The sequence below is a fragment of the Miscanthus floridulus genome, chromosome 2 (assembly GCF_019320115.1).
Source record: "Miscanthus floridulus cultivar M001 chromosome 2, ASM1932011v1, whole genome shotgun sequence".
NCBI classification, from domain to species: Eukaryota; Viridiplantae; Streptophyta; class Magnoliopsida; order Poales; family Poaceae; genus Miscanthus; species Miscanthus floridulus.
The window spans coordinates 130,412,267-130,436,396 of record NC_089581.1 but is presented as its reverse complement, the minus strand read 5'-3'; the positions used below and the strand labels follow the sequence as shown (position 1 = coordinate 130,436,396).

Here is a 24,130-nt window from a genome sequence, read left to right as displayed (position 1 = left end):
TATAAGCAAGTCGATGCCTTGCAAGTGGCTGCACTGTGTTGTCTGCACATGTAATGATTGCAATTGTAGGGACATGCAAGTCATTTGGTGGTGGCCTTGGTACTCCCCCAAGAGTCTAAAACGTCCTTTATATTGGGACAGAGGGAGTAAGAGCTAAGAACTCACGTATTACTATTTTTTAACCAGCTTATGACAGATAACATGTTGTACATTAATTAACTGGTATGAGATGAGATGGGTGTCAAAGCTTGGCTGTCCGCTGTCGAGTATTTTGTCTGGTCACTAAGCTGACGAAGGTATTTTAACTTTGTGATGGGCCCCGGTACCTTACAAAAGTATGAAACCAAATTTTATTTGAAATGAAATCCGGTGGGGTTTTTTTATATATAGATAAAGCCGAAGTGACGTGCTCTAAGTTGGCCCTGATGTAGGTGCCTATTCCCTAAATGTGCCATTGACATTTCCAGGTTCGCCACCTTCGCCTTTGTCGTGAAGACGCTGGTGAGACATTCACTGGTGCAGGTGCAGGTGCAGCCGTGTCTAGGAAGGACAAAGCTGCAGGTTCCACGTGTCGCAGTAGGTTGTGACGGTAACTAACGTGTTAGACTTTGAGCAATGCTAATAATACAGCTAGTTTGCTGGATGTAAGGTTCTTTGCAGCCTTCTCTCAGTCCACTCGTACAGTGGTTAGCTCTTTACAGTTAATACATGGCTCAATTATCTTTCTCACAGACTTTCTTAGTTCTTGTGTCTAAGCTGACTGTAAGCTTACAGCCCACTTCTCCTCTCTCTCCTCCCCTCTCTCCTCCACCTCAGCATTTAGTCGGCTTACAACCTGCTATTATACTTGCTCTTATAGCTTATCATGTCAATCTGTGTCTCCAGTTCTCCACTGATGATTCACGACCTTCGAGCTACCTGATAATCAAATTCAACAAATAATTCAATTCGCCCACGATAGGACACTGACCACTGTACTTTTAAACCTGCAATGCAAGTCCGAGCGTAGAAAAGAACTCCTGTGCTTTTCTTTGGCAATGGCGGATGTGTATTACTGGGCCATGCTTTAGATATCGCAAATTGGCACCATTATGGCTCGATACGGATGCAGGATTTACAGCTAAATCCATAAAGACGTTGAGTTATAAACTCTATATCAAATAAGTGGCGATATTCTACCGATAATCAGTGCAATGAAACTACGTTATAGTAGTACCAGCAAACGCGAGAAACAGTCAGGGGTGAACAACTAGCTGAAGAATATTTACAGGACTAGTCTGACAAAGGGGAACAAGGAAACCGGTTCCCTGCCTAATAACTGATCTAAAAGGCTCAGCTTCACCAAATGGCAGACATCGGGGCATCATCTATGCAGATCAAGTCCTCCAGTCCAGCCATGAAGTCGTCCGCACCACCAGCCGCCTCGCTTAGCATCTCATCCTGCATCATCTGTTCCAAAGTAGCTAGCATCAAAGCATGATCAAATCAAACCGGGAAAAAAAAACAAAGAACAGGCCTGTAGCAAGCTTCCAAAGCATAGGAGTGATCAGATCATACCCTGGACTGTTTCATTTCAGCAACGCAGGTTGTGAGCCTGTTGTACTGCTCTCTTGCTTCTGGATACTGCGACATAGAGCGCACCCGGGCAAGTGCTCTCTGTAGCCTGGCTTCGGCCTGCCTCCTGCCGTCGTGCAAGAAATCGTATTCATCCACGGCCTTTGCAGGTTGGATTTGTGATGGACCTTCTAGTTGTTTCTGAGGCTGAAATCCACGTAACCCAGGCCTCTTTCTCCTCCATCTCAGTATGACTTTCTCGACGATACCAACTGACCAGACTACCTTCCGGTAGTTCTTCCTCACTTGATGTCCTCGTACATGAGCCTGATCACAAAGACAAGTTAATAAATCTTAATGCTTGCACAGGACAGTTGGCATTTTGAGAGTTGTACGTCATCATTCATGGCATTACATTTAGCCAGTCAGAAGAAACTAAGGATTTGGCAGCTCACACCACATCCAAAAGTACTTACAACTTATGGAACTGATATGCATGCTTTGCATTGAATATAGCACGAAAATTCTACAGTAAGCCTACATCCAAAATTATCAAACAAATATTGACTGTGATGCATGCTACTCTGAAGGCTGAGCTGCTACATATATCTACGAATACAATTTTAGTATTCACACTACAGGGAGAGCAAATTCTTATGTTTGTGTACCATGCAACAAATTGTGCAAAAAAAAAGGTTAGCAACAGCCTACTAGCTTGATGAATTCTGTTTCTAGCATGCATAAGAACCTTTGAGCTACACTACTGTGCTATTTCAAATAGATGAATTGCTTTTAAAAAAGAGGAAAGAAGAGATCATCTATTGTCAAAGGAAGCAAAGATTCATCAAAACCATTCAAGCAAATTAGTGGAACAGATGGCTTCTGTTATTAGCTAAATCATGCAAGACAGGGTGTTAGCATTGTAGGTCAACTAAGTGGTGTTATTTGCAAACCTCTAAATAGTCAGGGAAATGTAGTAGGCACGAATATAAAGTTGCAAAAAATCATTATTGTTAGCATTACCTGTAACTTGACAATTCTATGGCGAATGATCATAAACTCCTTTCTTCCCTTCCATCCACGAAACTTGTTCTGTATACGAACAGCAGCAGAATGCAGATGTGTATCATGTTGTCCTGGTTTGACATTTTTAAGAGAAACAAGTGAAAGTGTACGTTCATCAGATAATCCACAGTCATCATCTCCGTATTCCACAACTTTCTTTCTGTGGAATGACTCCACCCTGAATGCTTGAAATATACGAGCTGCAGCTTGAGTGGATTTACGAACAGCACTTAAAGAACCTTCGAGTGATTCAGTATGAGGACCCTCTACAGCGAGCTGGGCAGAATCAATGCCAGTGAGATCTTCAGCAACTGGTAACCCACACACTTCTACAGTGCTATCATTTGATTCTCTAATAGTAAGTGCTGACAGATGGCTTGTCAAAGCAGATTCTGCGAGAAAACCAGCAATCCCCTTGTGTCCATTTACTGAAGCTAAATCGGCTGGACTTCTTCCAGAAGGGAACTCAGAAGTTGGATCAGTCAGTGCTCCTGCAGCAGCTCCATTTGCCATGAGAACACTAACTGTTCGCTCCCTAAAAAAGCATAAAATATGGGGTTCAATAATAGAAAAAGGACCAAGCTCCTAATAAAGTACAAACAAAGTGCAAGATAAAGGGATGAGAAAGAAATAAAGGTAGCTTCTTTTACATAAAACTCTAGTGAAGCATGGACATCCCAGTTTAAAATAGCTTTAATGTGTGCAAGCATACCTTCCCAAAGATGCAGCCCAGTGGAGTGCAGTCCATCCATGAGCATCCCGGAAGTTCACATTTACACCAGCAACCATTATCGGTCTTATAGCCCAATCATAACCCAGTGCTGCTACTAAATGAATTACACCCTGTCCTTCCTTGCACAAAACATTGGGACCCTTTCCATCATCGTTTATTTTGCAGATGAGCCATTGATGCAGCTTCTCTTTCACCAGTTTCTTTAAACTTTGGACCCTAGCAGTGGAAACTACTTCCTTGACAGAAGAAGATTCTTGATTTGACCATTTCCCATCAAGCATTAAGGAATTTATAGCATTTATTATCTCATATTTCTCATTACCACTGCTTATAGCAAGCATATGATGGTCATCTGGCCCCAAAGTGAGTAGCTTCTCAAGACGAATATGTAGATGCATTTCATTTACACCATTGGCTTGGGAACAAGAAGTCTCCATGTACTGAGCATCAGAATCACGATACTCAAATTCTCGCACTTCACTACAAGCCACCCTGTTTGAACAGGTCACATAAAATGGAACTCTTCCTGATTGATGTGCTGGTGCACAGCAGCGTAGGGTGCCATCAGTCAAAACCTCAGCTGGTACTTCAACATCCCCAAACATACATGACCACTTGTGATTTTCCACATGTTCTTTATTCACCAAGAATGTACCAGTAACCGAAACCTGCATCGTTAGAATAATTAACAACTAGAAGGAGACATGAGTACTACAAACTGCTAAGTAACTAACTAGAATTATCAACCTGTAGTCTATGGAGGTGAAAACCATAAATACTGTAAGAATAGAAGCAATTAATAGTGCAAAACACCTTACGCACCTTTGTATTTGTACCAATATATGCACAACTTGGTGAAACATCTAGAATGCTAAATAGTTGGTCTTGAGAAAGTGAAGGGCTCACTACATAAGCATCTAGCTGTTCATTACTCAGCACATTAGAACCATCAGGCACCTTCACTGTCTCAATGCTACTCCAGAAAGCATCAGAAGTGGATTTAATACCCAAATCAACCACTTCTTCAAGTTCTTTACTCATCCATCTTGAAAAGCTGTCATGTTTCTTCAAACCAGGAGTCTCAATCGACAATAGATCCAATGATGACTGCTTCAAGAGTGGATGTTTGATGCTACCATCATTATATCTATCTCCGTTCACCTGAAAAAATTGTACAAAAGATTTTTTTTCTTTTAAAACAGATAAAACACCATCAAATAGCTGTACCCATGCTCACACTATAAGGGCCATACAAGCATTAGATGTGCATCTGCTTTCATAGCATATTGTTCTATTTTCAGCTCCTTTTGATCAAATGTATCATTAGCAATTGATGTACACCTAGTCTGAACGAGCTACAATGCTTTTGATGCAACAGGTATTACCCTGGGTCACCTGCACTAACACCCAAAGTAAACTCCCACCCGCCTCTACAGACTCAAAGTAAACAAGACAATCTGAAGTACCTCTGATGCCAATATGCCAGTGAAACCCAGTGCATCAGCTTCCTTCTGGCTGACGTGGTTAGTGTATAGAGCCTCAGATGTAAATGTCTGCAAACAAGAGCTATCGTCCAGATTGTTAGCCTCTAAGAAGGCAAATGAAGAATGGAGTGTTGGCTCTGTGAACCCAGCTGAATAATTTGCGAAGGGCTCGTTGAATGGCACTGAATCAAACAGAGTGCTGGAAACATCGCTTAGCCCAATGTTGGTGCCATCAAGCATTCTAGCTATGTCGTGGTGAGAAAATGAAGGGCCATCTAAGTTATCTGTTATTGGCAGCATTTCACCATGATAACCTGGGAAAGTTCAAGGGGAAATGATTTAGAAGATAGTATTAACACAGAAACCCAAAATCTCAAATACAGGGGAGTGACTCTTGCCTTGTCTACTATCAACAGTTGAAGCGGAAGGGTATAACATGTTTTCCGTTATGACTCCATCCACAAGCTGCTGCATCTCAGCGAGAGGGTGGTATCTGGAGCTTGCTCGGCAATTATCTGCTGCACCGAATTTCGCTTTAGATACACTGAAAGAAGGTGCATAATTGAATCTGCATCAGTTAATCTATACTTAGAGTAGATGATGCAGAAGGAAGATAGAGAAACTGCAAGACCTGGTTCAGTGTCTTCATATTCTGAAATCTGTCCGCTGATTGGGCTTTCAGCAGCCTCCATATTTTGTGGGTCCATCTGGTTCTGACTAGTGATAGAATTTGAACATGAAGGACTATCAACATTGGATAACTGCATAAATTCTTCTTTCACACGATTGAAACTTTGCTTGCATCCCTGGAAAGTTAAACATAAACAAGCGAATAAACAAAATGCCTCAACATTTTTATCAAATAGCAATAGGAATGTAAGTTATCCTTCCATTCAACAAATTCCATACAGTTATATTCATAGTCCAGAAGAATTTATTTATTGTATATGAAACAAAAGTGGGCCATTTCCAAATAAATGACTCCATGCAAATCATAGTCATTTGTGTGCACGCACTTCAGAAAGGTATATAACCAAAATGTGTACCCTACACCTGAAGAGAATGGGGTGTGTTGACTGTAGTGGCAAAGTGATCACCACAAAATGCAAGAGAGGATCCCAAGCGGGGTGTAGAACCAAGTATAGGTTGGAAGGGAAGTTGTAAACCATAGCTAACAAGGCCATTGGTACATGTCAGTGATGTCACAAGTATGCGAGCGAGCATAAGCTCATGTGGTATTTCAGATATATTTGTTACTACAGCCGGTGAAGATAGGTGTTTTAGACACATTTCCTAGCACAGGTGGTAAATCCAATGTGTACTCATTAAATAAGATCTCCACAAGCCATTTTCCAGTGACAAGTCACCCAACAAGGAAATACACAAAAACGGGAAAGATGAAAGAGAAGGTTAATGGACTATGAAATAGAATGTACCTTGACTTCTAGGTAATGTACAAGAACAATATGAGTGAAATCCCTGAAAAATAAGAGAAGTCATTTGATTACAGTCACACTTTCCTCTGAGTATGAAGTTAACTACCAGTCTACCATCCAAATGAGTGTGGAATCACATGAATGCAATGGTCAGCACTTACTCTTCCAACAGCCAATATGTTCGCCTTTGAAAGTTTTCATTCTCCTCTCCATGGGCATAGTAGCAATGGAGTACATCAATGCTGCCAGCCTAAAATAAATAGGACTAAATAAAAATATATACTAGTACCAGATAATTAAGTAGGACTTCTGCAGTTCTACTTGCAGTAAATCTGACATAATTTATGTTTCCTTCATGTCATAGTTGTATACAAACTCGTGGGTTGTGAAACACATCTTTCATGTAAGGGGGTGTTTAGATGCTTTTGGAATGGCAGAACTTTTGGCCCTAATCTTTTGCTGCAAATCTTTAGGCATTCAAACTTTACATCTTGGTGTTTAGATGCATGACAAAACTTTAGCACTGTACCAAACAAAGACTGATTTTCCCTCATTATCTTGTTCCTCTGCTCGTCCGTACGCCGAGCTCGTGCACATCGGCCGCGCGTGAGGGGCAAGCAGCGGCCTCACCGGCGTGCCCTGCCCCTCCCCAGCAGCCAGCGGCTTCCCTGCCCCGACGGCCCGCCCCGCCGCCCTGCCCCGTTGCCTCGCGCGTGGCCGGCCACCGCGTCCTGCGCCGCCCTAGGAAGCCCTAGCTCGAGCTCGCCGTGGCGGTCAGCGCCCCGCCCAGCTCCGGTGCCACGCCCCGCCAAGATCCGGCGGCCACGCCCCGCAGCCCTGCCCCTTTGCCTCGCCCGCGGCTGGCCACCGCGTCCTACGCCGCCATGGGAAGCCCGAGCTCGAGCTCGCCGTGGCGGCCAGCACCCTGCCCAGATCCGGCGGCCACGCCCCACCCTGCTTCGGCGCCGCGCCCTTGCAGGTCAGCCGCTCCAGCGCCCGAGAGACCACGCGCGCGAGACAGAGGACACACGCGCGGGGGTAGTGGGCGTCCGGCTCCCGCCCCCAACGTGTTTTTGCCCAGTTTTTGGCCTCTTGGGTCCCTAATGCAAAAAGTTTAGCAGCTCAGGTTTTGCTCTTTTTTGCCCATGCTGTTTAGATCCATTTTGCCAAAAGATGGGCTAAAACAGCAAAAAGTTTTGGCAAAAGAGGGGAAATAAACAGGGCCTAAGTATCAGTTAACAGGTAACATGCTCAGTCAGTGAGATGATGGAATTATGCCCCAGCCTATGGGATGCAACACTTCCCACCTGCATGCAACAGCTTCTCCCCCAATGTAAAGTTCATTGCTTAGGTCTAAATTGAATGTAGCAGCATAAGATAGAAGTTGTTAGCAACTCCATAAGTATGGATAGCAGTGCCATCTGCAAGTTGTTAAAAACTCCACAAGCATGGACACCATCTATAGTGGATAGGTAGTATTATAGACACAAAAATATTTATCACCACAACAGCATATGCTCAGGTTTTAGCAACACCAAACCGATACAGGAGTTACAGAATGCACAATAACAAGTAGCAAATGTCAAAAATGACACAGAACATCCCAGCATCCACAGTTAAACTTTCAGTGCATCCTTCGAGATATTTATTTTCTTTGAAAAGAAAAAGAAAATAAAAATATTTACTCACTTTCAGTTTCTCATGAGCTTCTTTGACAGTCTTCCCATCCTTTTTCTTTCTCCAGTTGTGGCCATCCTTTCTGAAGTACCTCAGTACTTTGCGATCAAATAGAAAAAGGGAGCCACCTATTGCAGTCACATGGAAGTTTAAGTAATGAGAATCAGTGCCAATGAGAGGGTGACCATTACAAACTATAAGAATAGCTTTGACCAAATGAAGCAATCAAACTGTAGAGCTAATACTATTATAAGAATAGCTTTGACCAAATCAAGCAATCATACTGTAGAGCTAATGTAACTGTTGTGCTATTCGTGCTAAGGGAAACAAAACTATATTTTCTTGTAAAGAATCTAAAGAAAGAGGATACGGAGCATGGCTAACGTATCATCAGTGATGACTTAAAAGCAAATCATCATGCGGTGGTGTTGTCTAGCAAAAATCACAAACCATTCACCATAAAATTTGGGCACCAGATCCCCCAATACATCAAGTTGCCAGAATTCTGTTTCAGAATGAGAACATACTTCTGATGGCATCATAGCAAGCAGAGGAAGATATGTTGAGCCCACAAAGCAAGCGAAATTTGTACCACAAGCTGTATCACTATCTACTCCCAAGAAATATACACAGCCTGCCGAAATGCACATGCGAAGGTGACAGCAGACAACAACTCTAGACTCCATAGTCCATAGCATAAATACATCATATAATTGCTAATGGAATTAATGAGCATATTTATTAGGCCAGTGTTCAGAAGCCACCAGTACCTAAAGAGAGCACAAAAACATAACAAGGAAAAGTAAATAAAAAAGGAAAAAGAAAGTAACCATACTCCTGGGCATGTTGGGCGGCTCGGCCGCGATGGAGAAGAGCTTGTAGTTGGACAATATCTCGCAGATTTCGGTGGGCCGCAGCCACCGCTTCTGAGCCTCCTGCAGTATCTGCGAGATGTCTGCAGATTCACGACGATGTTTTAGTTAGTCACCGGTTAGTCAACGCCAACAACTGCTCCCGCCACCACTCGCACCGGTCCTCGCGCTCGCGCTGTTTGGTACCGAAAACCCTTTTTGTCCGCTCTGAATTATTGGGCGGAAAAGTCAGCAAAACGCCAGAGACTAGCCAATCGCTTTCTTTTGAAAAAAGAAAAAGAAAATACGTGGCCGATGAAAGAGAAACTGATCCAGCTCAGAATTCCACAAGGCGATAAAGCAAATTTGCAAAGACCGGAAATGGAACGGAATTCCTTTTTTTTTAAAAAAAAAAGAGCGTGAGATTTCGCGGGGACTGCAAGAACATACTCCAGGACGCACGGCCTTTTCTCAGATGTACTACTCCGTTTAAGACGGCTTGTCCTCGATCGACACAACACGTGAAGGTTTTTTTTTTTCCTTCTCTCAATCTTGAGACGAAAACGCATCCGTAACCGTAACAAACCAAACCGCCAGAAAAGGAAAATCCATCGAATTCTCCGTGCTCTCTCTCCCGTGGGAAGCGCAGAAAACCCCAATCCCGGAAGCAGAGGCGACGACTCGTACCTGGGGGCTGGCCGGGCAGCAAGAATTTGCGGGTGTCCGCCATGGCGCCTCCCCGATCAGACAGACAAGCAAGCACTCCTCCCTCCCCCGTCTCCCGAAGCGGTCGGAGGCGGGCGTGCTTAAAACGGGGGGGAGGGGATCGAGGAAGCGCGGACGGAAGCTTCGGGGGAGGGAGGAGGAACGAACGGAGCGGGAGACGACGAGGGGAGGTGGTGAGTGTGAAAGGGAGGTGCGCAGAAAAAGTAAAGGCGTCGTGGGCGGAAATGACGGGGGTGTCCCTGACCCTGAGGTGAGAGAGTGGAGGAGGAAGCCTACCAGGAACGGGTGGCTGGTGTGGTGGTCAGTGGTCTCACTGGTCAGGCGGTCTCCAGTAAGACCCAAAACTTAAAATAGACCGTAACAGATTTAAAATCAGTATATACCTATACATAAGATTTATTTTAGGTTGTCTGAAAGACACAACTTAAATATGAGTATCCTCTCTTCTGGAAACCTATTTATAGAAAGGATTTTTTTTTGAATCTTGTTGTTGGAGAAGATACATAATATGTATTGAACCTTTTATTTGTAACGCTACTCAAAAGATAAATAGATCTTGTATTTTAGGTGTCGCTGACGTGGGAGGTAGCCTCGTGTCACCGGGGGTGGGTGCGTCTGTGTTGTCGTCGCTACCGCCGTTTTCGGATCAGCTCCTCCCTGCCTGTCCTCTCCTCTAGTTTTAGTTTAGGCCTTGTTTAGTTCACGAAATTTGGATTTTGAGTCTACTGTAGCACTTTCGTTTTTATTTGGTAAATAGTGTCCAAACATTGACTAATTAGGCTTAAAACGTTCGTCTCGTAATTTACCACCAAACTGTGTAATTAGTTTTTCTTTTCGTCTACATTTAATGCTCCATGTATAGGCCGCAAACATTCGATATGACAGGTACTGTAACAACTTTTTGGAAATTGGGTAGCAACTAAACAAGGGCTTAGTTTGGGGGCTTTGGGCACATGTTTTTGGTGTGCAAAATTTCGTGTACCACTATATTTTATGCGAAGAGCACTTTAGGGCGCGATTGGTTCCATGATGAGGAGAGCCTGGCCAAGTTGCTTGCTGCTTGGTTGAGTGCATAAGTACGTACAGGACGAGTACATCCATTGTTTGGTTGCCTGGTGCATCTATACAATAGTATAAAAGGCGTGCAATCTGAAATCTCCGACCTCTCTCACGAAACACTGTTCTTACCGGGTTTCCATGAACAGTAACCGGGTACGATGAACAGTATTCGACCCATTACGGAGCAGTACCAGCCTTTTTTTTTAACGGCCCAGTACCAACCTTTTTTTCCCACTGTTGCCCGCGCTTTTTTTCCCACTGTTGCCCGCGCAAAGCGCGGGGTTGCCTGCTAGTTTGGTTATTATTGCTGCACGCCTGCACCCACTCTCTCACGAACGAGTCACAAGAAGCGTCCATGCGAGCCGGGCTCCAAAGAAAGGGAGGCCAGCTGCGTTCCTCCCGAGCCTGGCCCGGCGGGGCGGTTTCCATGCGGCGGGACAGGCCCTGGCCTCGCTGCAGGACACCAAACGCATGGTTTCTGCATGCCGCTGGCCACGCCGGCTGGGTGCAGGGCGCCAGTCACGCCATTGATCGCTGGCCGAAAGCAAAAAGGAGAGATTGCAAAATTTTCCGTGCTCTTTATCCTTCGGTCATATAGGATTTTATTTTATTGCTTGATATAAAGTTAACAATTTTTTTAAAACTTGATTGGTAAGTTTTTTATAATTTTAGTCTTGAAACATTAGTACTATGTGAATCGAGTGTAACTCAGCTCGTTAGTTAGGTTCCATGTGTTGGAACAAGCCCTTTCATGTTCAAATTCAAAATCCTAGACTTGACATGATGTCGTCTTATGTTCTAAATGAAACATGAGTATTCGTTTGTGTTGAAATTGGAATACCTTTAACAAAAAAAAGATACTTCTGATAGTAAAGCCTAGTCAAATGGTCTTATTAGACGGGTTATGCAAGAGTCGGAGTTACTTTTCTCGAGGATAGAGAGGCTAGCTAAAAAAAATTCCTAACGATCACCAGAGTCCTCACTTGCCGATAGGCTAAAAATAGGAGATGTTGTTTGGCCCACCTTGAGGAGTTATTTGTTGGGCGCTTGGTGGAGGGATGAGGTGTATCTCGTGGGGCGCTCATTCCACCTCAAGAATGGGTAGAAGGTGATTCACCATGGGCTTCTAGGGTGGAGCAGAATCTTTGGCTAGGAAGCAATGGCCTTCAAATGGTTGTCTAGTCGTGCGAGGCTATGATCTAGGCCCCCCACCCTCATCCCCGGAGGGTCACGCGGTGGGATCAGGCTCAGGAGAAAAAGTGCCAAGAGGACGAGATCAAGATAGCGCTCTTTAGCTTTCCTGGTCATAGTAGTCCAATTGATCACAAACTGGAAGAGGCCTCAAAATCCCTTGAGGCAACCATATGTAAGATTCCATCGCAGCCATGGCAGATAGGGTGGGAGGTGGAGGAAAGAAAGGGACAAAGAAGACTAAGGTGGGTTGCAGATTCAGTCCAGAAGCAAATGGGCCATCGCAAGAAGAAATTAGTAGCCCTTTAGACAATATCGTCTCTATCCACTCGTGCATACCCCAGCATCCTCATTGTGGGTTTGAGTGTTAAAAGATAGGGTTCTTATGGCGGCAACGGAAGGGGTTCCCAGCCTGAAGGGAGGAGATCAAGAGGTTTGGGGCTATAAAGAAGATCGTAGCAACAGAGGTAAAGCTTGTTGATGGTCACTATAACACAAATCCGACCATAAAGTTCTCAGTACAAGTGAAGATTACACTAACATTTCTGTATAGTTATAATTTAAATGTTATGGTTCCGCATGTATTTGGAGCATGTGTCCTTACCAGAGACAACATGGCAAAATGGAACAAAAGTGGGCCCAAGAGATAGATCACCGGACCCCATTCTCGGTCAACTAACATGGCCCTGGCCCTGGCCCCAACCAAGCTACTAGCTTGACACGTTGATTCAAGGCCGGTTTGATATGAAGGCCCTCTTTGGTGCAGCTCCGGGCGGCTCCGGCTCCCTGCTACGACACTGTTCACAGCCTATGTGGACACTGTTCATCAGAGCCGGTTTTCTCTCTCTTCGTTTCCTCTCATAGAGCTGTTCTGAGGGGGAGAAGCTCGTTTTTTGGGCTCCTCCGGCTTCGGCTATAGTGTCGCTGTAGTGTGGGAGCCAGAGCACGCGGGAGCCCGGCCAAACGGGGCCGAAGACTACCAAGATGTCATCCAAGGATTCAAAGGCCCATCAAAGCATGCAAACGTGAAACATACAAGCCCAAACTATTGGAAAACTGATTTTGGCCAACTGTCAAGCACCTTGGAGGAGCAATGTCCTTAATAATTCATATTCTGATGATACTAACAAATTATTTAGAATTTTTTTTAATACCTAACATGGATAAGTTGTTACTTTAGAGATTTATTTATACACTTGAACAAAAAGTTTGACATATCTACATTGATATTATAACAATTAATGCACATATAATTCCTTGATACGAAATGCAAACATCTTGAAAACAGGTGTTAGTGCAGATCATAGGTGGCTATACATGTTGTCCTTTAAGATCTCTTTAGAGTAAATAGTAATTATAAAGCTTAGATATTAATATGCTTGATATTAGCGCCGCTACCCCATCGTAGACCTCAATTCAAGCTCTAGCACTAACCTTATATGATGTGATGAAGGTTATAAATGATTATTTATGCCATTATAGTACTTAAGAGTGTAATCTATGGCCTAAGATTCTTATTTTAGAAAGTACAAAAGGAGAGTTCATAATTGATATTATAAAACGAAGAGTTTCAACTTCAATTGAGATAACAAATTTTGTAGCAATCAATAAGATTAAATATTTAAAAAAATCAGATTCATTATGTCATATAAGAAATGTGCTGCAATATGAATCACTATAGTTAAAGTTAAGGTTTCAATTAAATGAATATTAAAAATACACAAAAGGTGACATGCAAGCAAAGTAAAAAAACAATGGATATGGATGAAAACATTTAGCTTAGTAATTGATAAGTTTATGACAACTGGATAGGAACTATAGAGTATTTATTATATTGCATTAGAAAATAAACAAAGAAAAAACATGCAATTTGTTATAAGTAATTTGATTAGCTAGAGGTATTAAGCAGTAGCTAATGTTGATTCTAGCCCGTGCGAGAGCAAAGGTTGATAGACTAGTTTCTACTAATAAATAATTATATTTGAGCTAAAAACTTACCCATAGATATATAATCTACTCCCCATACTTTGCCTATTTTTATTGAATAAAAAAATATTATCTATACTCTGCCCAAATGGGATTTATAAATAAATGTTTGATTATACTCCCTCTATCCCTGAATAAATAAATTCCTAGCACAAAAATTTGTCTACAAATAAATCAATCTCTAGAAGATTTAGTGGTCTCCTGGCTCATTTATTTTTCTCAAAGTCTCCACATATTTACCGCACCACCTCACTTCTCTCTCTTTTTCACAAATCCACTCTTGAGTTTATGCAACTTATTTTTTGATAAAGGAAGCTTTTATTAAAACCTCAGAAGCAATACATCGAGTTGATAAAAAGCCAAAGAGGGCAACTTCCGCCCTCTGCCTAACATGAGGCACACAACCAAAGAAAGAGAAGAAACCTGGCACAGTCTAGTGACTATCAACTCGTAAACTAGACCGCCATCCATGTGCCTGGGAGAAAAAAAATCCTTGGGCACTTGCGTCAACTGTTGTGATACCGCTACAACTGTATCCTGCAAATTCGGCTTCTGTAGGATAACCCAAGTACGTAGCCAGTGGGTAACCAAATAGATAACTTGCACAGGAGAAACAATTTTTTCCTTTTCAAAAACAATATCATTCCTGCTAAGCCAAATAGACCAACAAGTCGCAGCTCCTCCTAGTAGGAGTAAAAGCTTGACATCTTTGTTGACACCTCTTAGCCAGCCATTGAACATATGACTTATACTGTGGGGTTTTAAAAGACCTGTCGCAACATGAATAAAAAGACCAAATTGAACAAGCAAACCGACAGTCAAAGAACAAGCGCTTAATTGTCTCTTATTTGTGACAAAAGCAACAAGTTTTACTACCTTGCCAATTACACTTTACTAGGTTATCCTTTGTCAATATAACTCCTCGTCTTAGGTACCACAGGAAAATTTTTATTTTCAGTGAGGCTTTCACTTTCCAAATGAGTTTGTTAATATTTGGGATGTCAGTATGTAATAATGCAAATTTTCAGTGGGGCTTTCACTTTCCAAATGAGTTTGTTAATATTTGGGATATCAGTACGTAATAGCGCTTGATAGTATGACTTCATCGAGAATTTTCCATTTGGATTTAAATTTCAGTGAAACTCATCTCGTTCATGGGCCAACTCTATATTAGCAATACGGGGCAACAAATTATTCCATGCTACTAATTTGGGACCAATGAGGTCTCTTCGCCGAGATAGGTTTGGTGAAGGACCACAAAGAACCTCCGCAATGATAATGTGTTTAGGTCTAGCAATGTTGTAAAGACACGGGTACTGTTCGTGTAAAGACGAATTCTCTAGCCATTTGTCTTCCAAAAACGTGCTTGTCTTCCGTCTTAATTACTCCACAACTCGAACAAATGTGCAAACTACTCCAATTAATGAAGGATAGTATAATCTTTTCTCTATCATAGTAATTTGTTCTAAACTTTTTAGAAATCTATTTATTTAGGGACAGGATAATTCTTACCCACCGACAGGTATCATATACTTCGCATAGATGTCGAGCCTGTTCAAAGTTACGTCTTTATCAAGCATGAATCTTTCAGCTTTTTATCGGTGGCCCCCGACTCCCAAGAGGCAAGACCGCAACAGGGTGCAACACGGGGGATTTTTTTTTTAGCCAAATCAAGGTGTGAGTGCAGACGTGCAGTGGAGATGGGAGACGAGAGCAACGAGCGGGAGGCGACTCTGCTCCAAAGGTTCTCGTGGCAGCTGTGCTCCAACACGGCATGGCGGGCGCACGCCGGGATTGTCCTCGTCCAGCTCGCCTTCAGCGGCTACCACGTCCTCACCAAGGCCGTCCTGAACGCGGGCATGAACCAGGTCGTCTTCTGCGTCTACCGCGACCTCGTCGCGCTCGCCATCCTCGCCCCCGTCGCCTTCCTCCGCGAGAGGTACGGTGTGCACCACGCGTGGCGGCGGCGCCGCCTCATCGCCTGTGCTGCTGGTCTCGCTCGATCGCTTCAATTCATTTCCTCCGTTGTTGCAGAAGGGTGAGGCCTCCGGTGACCCCTCAGCTCCTCGCATGCTTCGCTCTTCTTGGCTTCACTGGGTACGAATTCCGATCCTCTGCCCATGCTGGAACAACTAGCCTCGACGTACAAGCGCCGACACTGATCTTCTTCTGCAGGCTCTTCGTGAACCCGCTGCTCTTCCTCGTCGGCCTCCGCTACACCAACGCTTCTTACGCCGCGGCGTTCGAGCCATCTGTGCCAGTCTTCACGTTTCTCTTGGCTGTGATTGCCGGGTAATCATCAGATGAAAATGCACTCCAATAATTTCATTGGCAATTTCAGGAGACGTGGCCAAATTGAGTGCTCATTTGGAAAGCAAGGCCTGGCGGCTACAGTGTTCTGAATAAAACTCTAATTAAAACTCTTTCAGCGTTGAAGCGATCAACATCTTCAGCAAGGACGGCATCCTCAAAGTCATCGGCACAGCCGTATGCGTCTCCGGTGCCCTTCTGATGGCTCTGTACAGAGGCTCGTCCTTGATTGGCCTGGGAGGCGCCACTGCATCACCAGCAAGTGAAAATGCCACCACCATTCCTGCTCAGTGGCTGACATCTACCGTGCTCGAGCTTGGTGCCTTGTGCCTTATAGGACACTGTTTCTTGGTGGGTGCTTATCTAGTCATACAGGTAATGGAAAATTTGGAGCTTATATCTATGCTTCATTGATCCTGATTGTGGTGTTAATATTTATTGACCGTACCAGACCACCTTTAATTTTCTGTTGTCTTATTAGTTCTTACCCAATTAATGTTTGTGCTCATGATTGATGCAAATTAGCACCTTTTTCTGCCGTGACGATTACAGGTTTATGTGATTAAAAGCTATCCTGCAAGCTTATCCTTGACAGCTTATTCCTATTTTTTTGCCACCATCTTTATGGTGTTCACGGGAGTAGTTGCAGCCAATGGGCTCCATGAGTGGGCACTGACAAAAACTGAGATCGTAGCTGTTCTATACGCTGTAAGTGTCTCTATCTAGAAGACTAGAAGCCTTTATGCTTAGACCACATCACTTGCATAGCAATGATGCTAAGATTTAGGAAGCGCTCTGTTAGTTATTCTAACCAAATTAAAATTCTTACTTGTACCTTCAGGGAATTGTTGCATCTTGTATGAGCTATGCACTCATGACATGGGCAAACAAAATTCTTGGACCTTCGCTGGTTGCCCTCTATAATCCACTCCAACCAGCTTTTTCTACCGTCCTCTCAACTATTTTTCTTGGCGCGCCAGTTTACGCCGGAAGGTTTGATTCCACACACTGCCTATCTAAAATATAAGTTATTGAAACATTCAAAAAATTATTCTAAATTATAGGGTACTCTAGATGAGCTAACTTCCGAAAGGCACCAATCACATGTGTATTAATGTGTACCACCAGGTCAAAATATACTAAGCACAAGGTATTCCGACTTTTAAAAAGAGGGTTACATGCATCATTTTCTCTACACTATAATCTGTACTAAAATCCGTAGTATACATTATATTTCATGATAGAGGGATTATTGGATTATTCGTCAAATCTTGGACCTTTTGAACTAGCTAGTAGCTCTTGAATCTTGTTCTTATTAGTTGTTGACTTATACACTTGCAAGCCAAAAACAACAACATTGAGGTACTTGGTCAAATATGAAACTGGTGAACTTTTAACAGGTGTGTGTGTGTGTGTGTGTGTGTGTGTGTGTGTGTGTGTGTGTGTGTGTGTGTGTGTGTGTGTGTGTGTGTGTATTCTTTTATTCTCTCCTTATAAACTCAACGAAAGTTATGTAACTCACCATAGAGAAAACAACTTATGTAGCAAAGTAGTATTGATCCTAACCTTTTGTGCACGCTTGTATTCAACTGCTTTCAGCATTATTGGGGGATTTTTCATAATTGCTGGCCTATATCTAGTTACATGGGCTCACTACAATGAAGCGCAACGAGCAACGACGGATGATTATTTGGACCCTCTTCTTGTGGGTCATCCAAGAATCACTAAGACACAAGAAAGTTCTTTCATGGATCCTTAAATATTAGGGGATCAAATTGTTGTCTCAATTGTTTTCTCCAAGACATCACTGGAAGCAACATGTATATAGATTCTTTTATATATAAAAGATTGATTCTTGTAAACTAGGCCGGTCAAACCATTGACAATTTGACCTTGGGAGATTAATTTGTGCAGTTCCTCATAGAAAATATGCGCATCATTGTATTGGGCTTGGAACATAAATCGATAACATGATAGCAAGTGTATCATCCTATAAATTTAGGTGTTTCGTTGTGCATAAAAAAATCTCAAATTTCCAAAACCTTTTCTTGATGCTTTGAATCAAATAGATTTAAGGTCAAATTAAGTGAGGACCTCAACCTCTCCCCTGGATTCTTAAATTAATTTTTAAATAACATGTGTGTTGCATATAAATGTGTGGTTGTATGAAGTGGTTTGGATTTACATCGTCTTAATCGAATCCTTTGTGGGGTTTAATCTGAACCAAGATTCAAGTTCAACTTATAAAAACTATTTGAATAAATGGTTAAACTTCTTCATTCCTAGCTCATAATCCATCTCATGCCTAAACAAGCCCAACAACATAGGCAACATATCTTTCTCTACCACTCTTTTCCTCTATCTTCTAGTCCAACCCACCTAGCCTAGCCAATGTGGGTTGAGGTCGAACCACCTTTTTCCTTATTTGTCACCCTTCTCCACATATTGTTGTTATTCTAACCACTCTCATTTTAACACCATCGCCTTGACCTTACACCTTAGCCTACCTCATCTACCAGTGCTTCTCATATCAGTTCACCAATTGTCTCCAACATCAAGCCATCTTTCCTCTTTTAGGGTTTTGTTTGTATTAGCTGTAGTTTTTTAGCTTTTGGCTCAAAAGTTGGCTTTTTTGGCAGCTCTTTGCTATTGTCTTTTATAATTAATATTTAGCTTCTCAGCACACCAAAAAAGCCAGAAAAGCTCTTCGGAACGTACATTTCAATTCTAGATCATTTTCTCAGAAGCTATCTTTCCAATTTTTCAAAAGCCAACTGGTAACCAACCGAAAGTTTCTGGTTTCCAGCTAGCTAGGCTGAAAGCTGAGACAAACATGCCCTTAGCCCACAATAACCCCATATCAACTTAATCTAGTTGTCAAATCCTCCAAATCCCTAACCCTAGCATGGTAAAAAAAAGGTCCTCCCAAAAGTGTAACATGTAAGTAGTTAGAATAAGAGGAGATAGGACAGAACTGGGAATTCAGGCCTGCCTAGCTATTGTTGCACACTAACTTTATATCCTTCCTAATTTATAGGAGTAGAGATTTTGATGAAAAACATACACTCTAACGATTTCAAATATAGACATTCATTATTTCAGATTTCTCACTAGCTATAGAAAAAATGTTGGAGGGCATGAAAATATAGAAAGCGAATTCTATTTAAATAACTCTTCAAATAATAATTTATAGAGTAAACTTTAGAAACACTTTCGAAGATTTCTAACTTTTTATATAACTCCTATCTGAGTCTTGAGAGAGGGAGAGAGAGAGAGAGTCAGAGGAAGAAAGCTATCGGATAGAGAGGAGGGGGGGGGGGGGGGGGGGGGGGGGGGCGCAAGCAAGATTTCCGCTCTTGCGTGTGGCCAGATGTTGCTATGTTGGGCGCTGGGAGCACTGACGTCCTCCACTGTGCCTGGCGTGTCAAGTCCCAACTCCCGTAAGCCACGGGAAGTCCGCAAGGCGACATTGTTTTTTGTTTTCGTGATGAAGAATCCCATTCAAGCAAACAAAGCAACGCACTTCAGTGGAGACGAGAGTGGAGGGCGATGGGCGGAGACCGGAGAGCGGCGGCGCTCCAGCGATACTCGTGGCCATGGAACGTGAGCGGCCGGCGGCTGCTGATGTCGAGTGGGGTGGACGACGACGACGACAACAACGACAAGGCGTGGCGGTGGCGGGCGCACGCCGGGATGGTCTTCGTCATACTCGCCTACGGCGGCTACCACGTCCTCACAAAGTCCGTCCTCAACGTGGGCATGAACCAGGTCGTCTTCTGCGTCGACCGCGACCTCCTCGCCTTCGCTGTCCTCGCCCCCGTCGCCTTCCTCCGCGAGAGGTGCCCTGCCCCTGCCCTACCCTTCAATTAATTTCCTTTCCTTCTTGGATCTTGCTGCAAGCAAAGCAAGGGGAAAATCACATCTTCTCCTGCCGTTTGGTCCTTATCCGTTGTTGCAGAAGGGTGAGGCCTCCGGTGACACCTCAGCTCCTCGCGTCCTTCGCTCTTCTTGGCTTCACTGGGTACTAATAATCCCTCTGCTCTGCTGACGGAACATCTATAGAGAAGAGTCTGTACAAATTCTTCCATTGGTGATACTGATCCTCTGTCCTTGATTCAATTTATACTGTATGTCTGTATTATTTATATATGCAGGCTGTATGGGAACCCGCTCCTCTTCCTCGTCGGCCTCCGGTACACGAACGCTTCCTACGCCGCGGCTTTCCAGCCCTCCATACCTGTACTCACGTTTCTCTTGGCTGCGATTGTCGGGTGACTACTGACTATCATAACACTCAATGTCATCAGAAATTCAGGATGTCTTTTGTCTCACTGACTTGTCACCCCTGACCCACTCTTCAGTGAAACAGTCCTGAACTGCCATCAATTTGGGTGTTAATAGTACTGAATAAGACTAACTTTTGCAGTGTTGAAGCCATCAACATCTTCACCAGAGACGGCATCCTCAAAGTCATCGGCACGGTTGTATGTGTCTCCGGCGCCATTCTTATGGCTCTGTACAGAGGTCCATCCTTGATTGGCCTCGTCAGAAGCATGCCCAACGCATGGACGACCAACTCCCTATCCTGATCCCAACTGGTTCACATCAGCCGTGCTCGAGTACGGTATAGAAACATGGCATCTTGGTGTCCTGTGCCTTCTAGGAAACTGCCTCTTGGTGGCTGTTTATCTAGTCATACAGGTAACGTAACTTTTAGAGCTTGCAATTAATCCTGAATCCCTTTCCTTTTTGTGTGTGTGTGTGTGTGTGTTCTTGCCGGCAACAAGATAGGACTTCACTGTTTATGTTCATCGTTGATGATGCAGATTAGTTTCCTTTTCTGCCCTGACTGTTACAGGCTCCAGTGATGCTCAAATATCCTGCAAGCTTATCCGTGACAGCTTATTCATATTTTTTTTGCTACAATCTTTATGGTGTTAACCGGAGTATCTGCAACTAATGGCCTACACGAGTTGGCGCTGACAAAAACTGAGATCATAGCTGTTCTCTATGCTGTGAGTAACGCCCTTTATGCTTAGCCTACATCACTTGCAAGTTGCATGCATAACAGTGATGCTAAGATTTCCTCCCCGTGGTTAATTGTCTGACCAAGATTCTTGCTTGCACCGTCAGGGAATTGTTGCGTCTTGTCTGAGCTACTCAATCATGACATGGGCAAACAAAATTCTTGGACCTTCTCTAGTTGCCCTCTACAATCCACTCCAACCAGCTTTTTCCACCACCCTCTCAACTATTTTTCTTGGTGATCCAATTTACATCGGAAGGTTTGATTTCACACACTGTGCAATAATTACGCTGAATCTGCTGTTTGAACATTGTTATTGGATTATTCACCAAATCTTGGACCTTTTGAACTAGTAGCTCTGGAGTTGTGTTTTTATTAGTTGTTGCATGATACTCTTTCAAGCCAAATAAGAACATTTGCGGTGCTTTGCGGAACGTGAAAGTGATTACACACACAGTCCTTATTGAAACCTCAATGAATTTATGTAATTGATAAAAAAACTTATGTAGCAAACTAGCATTGATTCTTTTTGAAACGAAGTAGCATTGATTCTGACCGTGTTCACTTGTATTCAAATCCTTTCATTTCAGCATTATTGGGGGAATTTCCATAATTGTTGATCTATATCTGGTTATCTGGGCTCGCTACAATGAAGAGCAACGAGCACCTATGGATGGTTATTTGGACCCTCTTATTGTGGATAATCCAAGAATCCCCAAGACACAAGAAAATTCCTTCATATAGATCCTTAAATGATCAGTGAATTAAATGGTTGTCTCGGTTTTCACCAAGATGTTAGAAGTAACATGCATAGATTGCCTTAAAAGATACTATACTTTTATGATCTCTTATGTTTGTTAAACTTTACATATATATTCTAATAAAGAAGTGGTCAAAGATTCACGTTGGAGAATTTGTCATGTCCGTCACGTACTTTAACTTTTAGCTGAGAGTATACATAGAGGGTGCTTGGATTCACCTACCTGAAGAGTCCAGGGTCACCTATAATTTGTTCTACCTTCTTTTAGTGAAATACGTGCCTAGGCACGGTCACGATAAAAAAGAGTCCAGGGACATTTCCTTACATGAATCGAACTTTAGTGACCTCCTAAACAAGCATCTTGTTTCTCTTCTACACCAACAGATGATTTAAAGCAGAGAGGCACTATTAAAGGGGTGAAATTTGGTGAGGGTAACACAAAAACTTTTCATGTCAATGCTACTATTAAACACTAAAAAACGCTATAACCTCCTTGCAAAGCAACATTTTTTTAAAGGATAAGGAGGGATTTGGACTCCTACTGTTTAATATATTAGACAAAAGCGTTTACAGAAAGGTAGAAAGCAGGATTGCAAAGCAAAAGTGGGCAACTATTTTTGACCACGAAAGCAAAGCAGATCTACTCTGGAATGCTTACAAAGAAAGGCTTGGTTGTTCTAAATATAATTGTAATCACTTCGATATGGATTCTGGACACTCTCTTAATGTCTTCAAATGATTTGGACGGTCTAGAAGAAGCACCTTTCTCTAAAGAAGTTGATGCAGTGGTCAGAGATTTACCCTCAGATAAATCTCCAGATGGTTTCAGTTCAAACTTCATGAAGAAGGGGCGTACCCAGTGCAGAGAGTTCCCGCTCTGTGCGGGGTCTGGGGAAGGGTGTTAGTCTTAAGCCTTACCCTCGTCTGTGCAATGCGAGAAGACCGCGACTCAAACCCGGGACCTTCCGGTCATAGGCGGTAAGACTCTACCGCTTGCACCAGGCCCGCCCTTCAAACTTCATGAAGAAATGTTGAAATATATTTTGCAACGACTTCTACAAATTAATTGAGGATTTTATAATTATCCAATCTGTCTACAGAGCAACAATGGGTATCATATCACATTTCTTTCAAAAAAGGACACTCCAATTTATCCATCTGACTCCAGGTTCAGTCAAACTCTCACAAAACTCCTGACAAATAATATCACAGGGTCAAACTATGAATCCGATACACAAAAATAATATGCCAATATCTTTTTCCTCAAGGGACTATTGAACACTTTTACTGCTTCTTCTAGACTAAAAGTTAACTACTCCGAATCAGTGGTGATCCCAATCAACGTCCCAGATAACAAGATGCACATCCTGGATTCTGAACTTTTCTGGGGTAGGTAATCCATAGACATGCCATTTAATTAGTCACTTAGTTCTCCCTAGCGGTATTTTCATCCCTGAGTTTGCCTCCCCTTTCTTTCAAATTAGGTCTTAGAGTATGCCCCGTTCGATTTACCCCATATTCAGCTTGTTCGGTTTCTTTTTTCAACCGGAACAGTGTTTTCTTTCACAACAATTCAGCCAGAACAGTGTTTTTCAGCCAGTTTCAGTCAAAATTCTGCCAGCCGAACGGGGCCAATGTTACCAATGTGGGGACCAAGCAGTGGCTAGTGTGATAGAAGTGATGACAGATGCCGATATTATTATTCGAGCACGTTAAAGAAACAACTAAATGAATATGCTTGCAACTTCACTTAATTTTCAAGTTCAACTATTGGAACATGTGATAGATTGCTCATTCCAAGTCTGAATAGCTCTTTCATGACCGGACCATGCAATTTACCCAACTGCAATTGATCTGCAGATATGACAGTGAGAGATACATAAAGATAGCAGCCGTGTTACTATTAATAATATTAGTATATCTTATATATTGATTATTCTAAATACATATTATAATTATGTTATATTTTATCTTATGATTGAATGGAAGAAACAATAAAATGGTATATGAAAGATCTTGTTATTCTTGATTATAGTTACATGTATGCATTAAACAGTTTATAGACAGTCAAACAGACAATTCGTACGATCCATTGTGTAAACTATCTATTTAGTTGTCTACACATACTCCCTCCATCCCAAAAAAAAAGGACGTTATGGGATACGTGCAGATCAATTTTTTTTAAAATTTTAATTAGATTTGTAGAAAATACGTGCAACATTTATATTTTCAAATAAGTTTATTATAAAAGTATATTCAACGATCAATCTAA

General features: G+C 42.6%; 2 protein-coding genes and 1 pseudogene across 3 annotated transcripts; 2 read left to right on the top strand and 1 right to left on the bottom strand.

Moving 5' to 3' along the window:
• Window positions 1-1,104: 1,104 nt before the first annotated feature.
• Window positions 1,105-9,744, bottom strand: LOC136529977 (calmodulin-binding transcription activator 3-like). Of its 2 annotated transcripts, none has more exons than XM_066523032.1 (13): window positions 9,488-9,744; window positions 8,785-8,904; window positions 7,962-8,077; window positions 6,434-6,522; window positions 6,273-6,315; window positions 5,468-5,642; window positions 5,235-5,354; window positions 4,819-5,150; window positions 4,175-4,513; window positions 3,332-4,020; window positions 2,578-3,154; window positions 1,558-1,881; window positions 1,105-1,449 (listed from the first exon to the last, which is right to left on the bottom strand). In XM_066523032.1, the coding sequence occupies exons 1-13, from the start codon at window positions 9,528-9,530 to the stop codon at window positions 1,339-1,341; spliced, it is 3,078 nt and encodes a 1,025-aa protein (XP_066379129.1). In that variant the 5' UTR covers window positions 9,531-9,744; the 3' UTR covers window positions 1,105-1,338. The 2 variants fall into 2 exon arrangements, with proteins under 2 accessions (XP_066379129.1, XP_066379134.1); XM_066523037.1 differs by having other exon boundaries at window positions 5,235-5,351.
• A 5,620-nt stretch (window positions 9,745-15,364) lies between these two features.
• Window positions 15,365-18,634, top strand: LOC136539678 (WAT1-related protein At3g45870-like). Its single transcript, XM_066531643.1, has 7 exons — window positions 15,365-15,701; window positions 15,797-15,859; window positions 15,938-16,054; window positions 16,192-16,447; window positions 16,625-16,780; window positions 16,914-17,065; window positions 17,672-18,634. The coding sequence occupies exons 1-7, from the start codon at window positions 15,463-15,465 to the stop codon at window positions 17,829-17,831; spliced, it is 1,143 nt and encodes a 380-aa protein (XP_066387740.1). The 5' UTR covers window positions 15,365-15,462; the 3' UTR covers window positions 17,832-18,634.
• An 800-nt stretch (window positions 18,635-19,434) lies between these two features.
• LOC136539677 (WAT1-related protein At5g45370-like) lies at window positions 19,435-22,011 on the top strand (annotated as a pseudogene).
• The last annotated feature ends 2,119 nt before the right edge of the window (window positions 22,012-24,130 follow it).

Excerpts from the sequence above, each read along its gene's own strand:
- LOC136529977 (XM_066523032.1), bottom strand. The coding sequence starts at position 9,530 with ATGGCGGACACCCGCAAATTCTTGCTGCCCGGCCAGCCCCCAG. Across the intron at positions 8,078-8,784 it reads GCCGCCCAACATGCCCAGGA|GTGGCTCCCTTTTTCTATTT; the intron begins GTATGGTTACTT and ends TGACTGCAATAG. Across the intron at positions 3,155-3,331 it reads TGGGCTGCATCTTTGGGAAG|GGAGCGAACAGTTAGTGTTC; the intron begins GTATGCTTGCAC and ends ATGCTTTTTTAG.
- LOC136539678 (XM_066531643.1), top strand. The coding sequence starts at position 15,463 with ATGGGAGACGAGAGCAACGAGCGGGAGGCGACTCTGCTCCAAAGGTTC. Across the intron at positions 15,702-15,796 it reads GTCGCCTTCCTCCGCGAGAG|AAGGGTGAGGCCTCCGGTGA; the intron begins GTACGGTGTGCA and ends CCGTTGTTGCAG. Across the intron at positions 15,860-15,937 it reads GCTCTTCTTGGCTTCACTGG|GCTCTTCGTGAACCCGCTGC; the intron begins GTACGAATTCCG and ends CTTCTTCTGCAG.